Raw genomic sequence first — 6,635 nt, forward strand, 5'->3', positions numbered from 1 at the left:
TCCTAAATAAGCTTTTTGTGTCAACATCATTTAGCCTTCATCTGTTTGTCTTGCCTAGCTCAGGTTTTTTTTTTAGACTGATGTTATCTGTTTCTATGAAGCGGGTGTCAGCCACGGGAGTATGACTCACTGTCTATTTTTCCCCGGCAGCATAAAATGGAACGTGAGTGGATCTTGAGCGTGCTGGAGGAAGGAATAAGTGATGGACACTGCTATGAATTGTGTGAAAAACAAGGCATCTTTCAAACCCTTTTAGGATTCAGCAGCAGCCCTCTGTGTGATGAACACTGCCAGGTACACACTGGGAATCACAAAGATGCAACATATTAGCAGTGGAGTCAAGACAGATGACAAACTAAACTAAAACTATGAAGAAATTTATAAACGAAGACCAGAACAGTCTAAAATTAAGCATACGAATGAACAGATTGATAAGCAGGTTTATGCTCTGAAATGCATTTCATAAGAAAACAATAAATGGAGTTATGTCTATATGCATTTATTTCACATGTATCTCCCTCTAGGCACAGATTATTAGGGTGTTGTGCAAGGCCACCCGTGTGACCAGAGCAGCTTATAACCTCACCAAGAGCTGTGGGCTCCTAACCTGGATAATACAGGTGGTTGAAAAAAGGTAAGCTTGAGAGTAAGGTCCAGTATTAATTTTGACTTTTACTATTACTATAATAATCTCTCGAGCCAGTGTTGTATTTTCTACATAAGTCTGTACTTATTATTCTCCTCAGGAATCTAGACCAGCAGCTGCTAAGTGCCATCATAGATCTACTCCATGTGCTGTGGTTTACTAATCTTGGGCAGAAGGAGAAGGAGGTGGATGGAGCCAAGAACTCCTCATCTGCAGAGGAGAAATCTCAGAGCTCAGTCAAGTGTCTCCCACTCCCACTAATCAGTGAATTCCTGTCTGTGGCATTAACTATCAGCAGACACCTCAGGTAAAACTATTGCTTGTTAAAGTTTCAAGTCACTCTTCAAGTACTTGACCCAAAACTTGTAATGATAAGTTGCACTGCTGACAAAAGTTGAGATGTCAGCAAAAAAAAAAAAAAAAAAAAATGTTAATGTCTTTTGGTCAAGGATGTCAGTGTTTGTTTGATCTCCTCCTGTCAGGTTGCATGTGAAGGCCGCTCAGCTCAGCCTGTTTCTACAGACGCTTTGCTCTGTGCTGAAGCATCGTGAGACCGCTCTCAATGTTAACAAGCAGGCTGACTGGCTAACACTCCACCCACAGCCTCTCTCTTGTACTGAAGCCCTCGCTCTGCTTCTCTCCTGGGCCTCACTGTCCCGCGATACAGCACTCCTTACCCAATTACAAGCCTTGTCTGAAAAGCACAAAGTCAAGGAATTGTTGGGTGAGTGCCATTAAATGTATCTTCAACAAATTCATACCAAGAAAATGTTGTCATGGTTGCTTTTCTGCCAAAGGGGAGGGACAAAATACATGTAATGGAAAAGGAGAACTATTATTAACAGTGCTGCAGTGGTGTTCTAACGGATTGATACGTATTTGTCAGAAGCCTTGAAGTAAGCCTTTTCATGAGTTTTACAGAAATTCCAAAATGATAACATCTGCCAAACTTCAACAAAAGGCATCAGCAAAGAGAAATAGCAATCATAAGGTGAAACTCAACAACATGAACATGACAGACTTATACTATGTATTGGTACTGACATCATGACAACCTAATATGACCCACTTTGTGGCAGTGTTTGTAATTGAGATATAATTACTTCCTAATTAATGTTTTTCACAAGTTGTTTTATCTACACTATTTCTGATGTATTTAAAGCATTTAAATAGCATTTAAATAAAAAACATAGAGTCAGAAAAACTGACATTAATTCCCACAATTTATGATTAATATTTTGATATTAGGCTTTCAGGGCCTCCATTGAAGCCAAGCCCATGTTAGAAAGTTTGCACCCTGCCACACTGTACCGTAAGAGCACATGTCAGTACATGCACACCTTGTTTTAACATTACAAACAGTGGAGAATTTAGAGCTTGGTTCCATATCACAGTATCTAAATCATATCAATCAGTCAGTCATCTAAATCTTTTATCTTTGACAGCAAACAGAACAGTTTTGTTCATCTTCCTCCTCAGGGATGGGGAAGGATAAGACCCGAGGTAAAGGCTCCTTTTCCAAAGCCCGCACACAAAAAGAGGACATGGCAGAAGATGCTGAGACTGAGAAACAAGAAGAGAGTCTCCTGGTAGCGTGTAAATTTGACCTCAGCGGCATCTTTGTTCACTGGGAGCCTGTGTTTCCCCTCTCTGAACCCCAGCCGGCTCAGCCAAGAGACAAACTAGATCCCACTCGATTGGCCGGTGATACAGCGCACCTGCTCACCAAGTGGTCCCTGAGGTGCATGTTGGAGGACTTGTATGATGAAAACAGAACAAAAGAATTCTTGCACTGGGTTGAAAAGGCTGTGATAAAACACAGGGAAATTGTGGATGTTGTGTTACTAGATCCTGGCTGGAAAGCAGACCTTCTTCGACTTTACCATCAGGCCTTTGAAGCTCAGTGTCACTCCAGCATTTCAGCAAGAATGGAAACTTTCCAGCTCTTTACCAAAATTATGGTAAACTTATTAGAGACCCAAGACTGCCTTCCAGTGCTGCATCAGGCAGTCATCTCTGCCTGCCTGCTAGAAGCCACACATGATCAGTCTCGCCGTGGTAAGAGCCTGACCTTATTTATTGATTCTGTCTACGACTGCTAGTGTGCAGACAAACAATACTATCAGTATTGTAACAATAGTTTACCTCACTTAAAAGCTCACTTTCCCACCCCATAAATGATATATGTTGTAGCATTGACATGCTGGAGTCTCAGAGATTTTGTTATCCAATGTTTAAGCAAGCTGGACCAGAAATTAAATTTCAAATATGATATTAAGATGTAAAATGATTTAAGGGTCCAAGATTATCAATAACTTTTCATGAAATTTGGTGAAATGTTGGGCTCTGCCCCAATGAACAAGTAATTATTTTTTAATGTAGATCTGGATCCAGGACTTCCTACACTGCAAGAATGTTTTTTACTATTAAACTTCGAATCGAATGAAAGAAATCACATATATGTGTCCTATATTGTACTTTTGCCAATTCAGCAGTGGACTATGAAAGTGAATAGACATTGTTAAGTTTTGCAACATTTATTGTTGTTCCCTTCATACACTTAATGTTAATGTGGTGGTGCTCGTACAAATAATTCAGTCATTTTGCACATTACTAGAAATCAGCTTAATTATATAGCGTGATATGTGCCACTTTTGCAATAAGCATGGAGGAGAAATCTGATTCTGACATGCCTACTTGATGAGGATAATTTATAGATGTTTAAATAGTCTTACATTATGGAACCTATGTTGAAAGCCAGATAATTACATCTTGTAAGAAGATGACTCAGTTGTCATATGTTATGTAAATAAAATCTTGTTTCTCCTTTCCAGAAGCAGGGCTATTGCTGTTGTCGCTGTACATCCATGAGTTGTGGAGTGGAGCCACATCAGCAGAGCTGTTCCTGTCTCATGTGAGTTTGGTGACCAGAGCCAGGTGTAAGAGACAGAAAGCATCCAAATCATCACTGACTCAAACAGCCATCAGAGCCATCTGTAATGACATCATCACCATGAAGAATTAGATATGACATCTGAACACTACTATGTTCTTTGAAGTAGACTTAATAACAAGAAAGCTTGTATTATTTCATTTTACTGAAGATATTTTATAAAATTCTGTTATAAAATGTTGATTTACAGATCTGTTACAAATTTGTGAATGTTTTTTTTTTTTAACATTTGGTTCCTGCATTACCTCACTTCAAAACTGTAATTGTATGCTAAATTTAAAGAAGGTGTTGTAGACTTAATTAAAGAATTTGATTCAATGCCGTAAAGCTGCCTTATTGATGAAGCACAAAATATACCTTTGCTCTCCTTGTACTTTAACATATAGGACACATGTACACAAACTGCTAAAGGATAATAGTTAGATAACATTTCATTTAATGTAGCCTTGCAGTTTGTAGGTATTCAGTGATATGGGAAGAAAGCAGAATCATTGGCTACTATTTTCCCATCATTCAGATTTTAAATGAGTGTCCATCACCTCAATTTTTAACATTTTTGTTCACATCCGTCAGGGCAAGCGTCGATGTTCTGTGACTTCCTTTGATTTTGGATCTGTGATACCTGCAGTAATAAGAACATGTAGAGTAGAGAAGTAGAGTTTTGTGACTATCTAATTTAGTACATGTGTATATGTATATTTCAGTGTTTCTGTTAGTAAACCTTCCATTTAAGGCAGATTTTGGAAGATTATGCATCACACTTACCTTGGCAAGTTTCCACTGCAAGACATTAGATTCAAACTGAGAAAGAGGAATCCCACAAAAGCAGCCAGAATGATCCAAAATATTATTACAATTGAGTCTGAAAGGGAAAATTGCTGTTATCCTTATGTAAGACAAGATACAGACAAATTTATTAAATTAAATAATTTACAAAATATGTAAAGGATAAAACTTACATTTATTGTATTTCAGCTTGCTCTCATCCACAATCACATCAAGATAATCATAATAGTATTCCCATTCACTGGTGGGAGTTCTCCATTACAGCCATCATCTCAGTTTGGGAGAGAAGTAATGCTGTCTCATTCCAAAAAGTTCAGATCCATTTAACAGTTGTGAAAAACAAAAGCTCTGTTGTTTCTAGCATCTGTAGAAAGTTAGTCTTGTGTATTTTAGTGAACCTAGATAAAAAGCTCTCTAATCCTCACCCATATGAATGTGTGTCTGCTGGACTCCACTTGTCAGTTCTGACTGTAGACTTAAGCAGACGCATGGGTGTGCAGGTATCGCCACAGGAGCACGTGACTGAACCATTCAACTGTGTGGGGGAAAAAACATTAAAGTAACCAATGAAACTACCTAATAGTGTGTCCTAGTGGCCTACTCTGTTGCAATGAATGAGTGGGTCTGATGGGGTGCACCTTATTACACCTTAGATTTTATAGTAAATTATTATCACTTTATATGTATGAGCTATAACATTTGTGGTCGGAAGCATAGTCTGTATATATAAGGGTCGGAGTTAAAAGTCATAGTACTACACACCCCGGTACACAAGGGGGCGTCCGTGTGTGAAGTTGAAGGTGTAATCTTTTTTAATTTGTATCGGGATTTCTAAAATAACAGCTACACAAGTACACAACGGAAACAGAAGATGTATGAGCTTTTTTTTCTATCTGCCATGGTCAGTAAAATTCCATAACTTTTATTAAGTCTCAGTAAGATTGTCCCACAGAAAAACAGGGGACCAATATTCAGGGTCTAGAGGTAGTTAAAGCTTAAAATAAAATAAAAACATTTGTCAAGTACAGCTTCACAAATTCTATAATTGGTTGATTTCATGTCATGAAATGGTTAATTATTGTCTATCCATAATTGTAGGGACAACATGCTGTGGTCAGGGTAAAGACTGTATATCAGGGCCTCAATTTCCTATCCCAGCACTTCCTGCTAATCACTTGCATATTTCTACTTTCCACCCAGATTACACATCACTTCTTGGGGGTCAAAGGTGAGGAAGACCCAAAGTGTGGTTCTTTCCTTGAAGAGCAATCTCCTCTTTTTATTACCCGACATTACTGTCGCCACCAGTGGCTAGAATTTCAGATGTTGGTGGATAGTGTATATATAATATATTTATTTGAGTCAATAAAAGACAATGTTACATTGATTGTGTGCTTATGGCTTATACATATTTTGTTTATTCATATTTTGTTTAGTTATGTATGTTTGCCTGTATGTATGTATGTCTTTCCCTCACGTAAATATCATGGGACTGTATGGTAAATATGCAACATGTTATTCAGAATAATGTGCTTTTCACTAATAGCTGGGACTATTGAAAGCATTTTTAAAAATATTACACAATGATACACCTCAAGCAATATTACATGATTTGGACAATTTCACAGTGGTAAAACTCCAAACAACCAAACCAGAAAATTGTTTGAGGCTGTTAACGGCTGCGGGTTGTGCATTGAATGACTCCTTTATAAAATGAATTTGCATATATGCTGTTAATCACAAAATTTACATAAAAGCTATTACAGAGATAAAATAGCCTGCATTAAAATAATGATTTTCTTTATTTTAAAAGGTACAGAGAAAATATATTGTTTTCAGTGTCAAGACATTTGTCAGGTAAAGCCATGCAGTAGTTTGCATAAAACAGCCAAAGAAGTATGTCCTTACAAATAAGTTTTGCAATTTGCATTAAGCAAGAGGTCAGCAGTTAACTGTCTTTGCCTTGAGCCTCCCCCTCCTCAGCCTCTCCTCTCTTTCGGCTTTCTCTCGGCTTAAAACCAAACCAGCTCCTGTCTGTCGCATCTCCTCACACCTCAGATTAGCTTCCCTCTCCTACTCTTGCGTCCTCTGCTCCTGCTGCTCCTCCAACCACTGCCTGTGGCACTGAGCACTGACAAACTCTAGTATCACTGTCCTCTGCAATGACAGAGCAGCTGTCACCCCAAACATCTGCGTTGTTTTATGTGTTATTTTATTTGATAAAACATTGTTTCCCATGACTTTTAGCAA

General features: G+C 38.2%; 1 protein-coding gene and 1 long non-coding RNA gene across 2 annotated transcripts; one reads left to right on the top strand and one right to left on the bottom strand.

Moving 5' to 3' along the window:
* Nucleotides 1–127: 127 nt before the first annotated feature.
* On the top strand, nt 128–3,895 carry LOC119884839 (nucleolar pre-ribosomal-associated protein 1-like). Its single transcript, XM_038695140.1, has 6 exons — nt 128–294; nt 525–634; nt 747–953; nt 1,129–1,370; nt 2,126–2,704; nt 3,481–3,895. Exons 1-6 carry the CDS (start codon nt 157–159, stop codon nt 3,669–3,671), a joined length of 1,467 nt encoding a protein of 488 aa, XP_038551068.1. The 5' UTR covers nt 128–156; the 3' UTR covers nt 3,672–3,895.
* A 283-nt stretch (nt 3,896–4,178) lies between these two features.
* LOC119884840 lies at nt 4,179–4,627 on the bottom strand. The gene is made up of 3 exons (XR_005441088.1): nt 4,559–4,627; nt 4,365–4,461; nt 4,179–4,221 (listed from the first exon to the last, which is right to left on the bottom strand). It is a non-coding gene; the product is annotated as an uncharacterized LOC119884840 (long non-coding RNA).
* Between the last annotated feature and the right edge of the window lie 2,008 nt (nt 4,628–6,635).

Source organism: Micropterus salmoides, unplaced genomic scaffold (assembly GCF_014851395.1).
Source record: "Micropterus salmoides isolate LMB-PRFRI ecotype aquatic unplaced genomic scaffold, ASM1485139v1 Ms_hic_scaffold_371, whole genome shotgun sequence".
Lineage (NCBI taxonomy): Eukaryota > Metazoa > Chordata > Actinopteri > Centrarchiformes > Centrarchidae > Micropterus > Micropterus salmoides.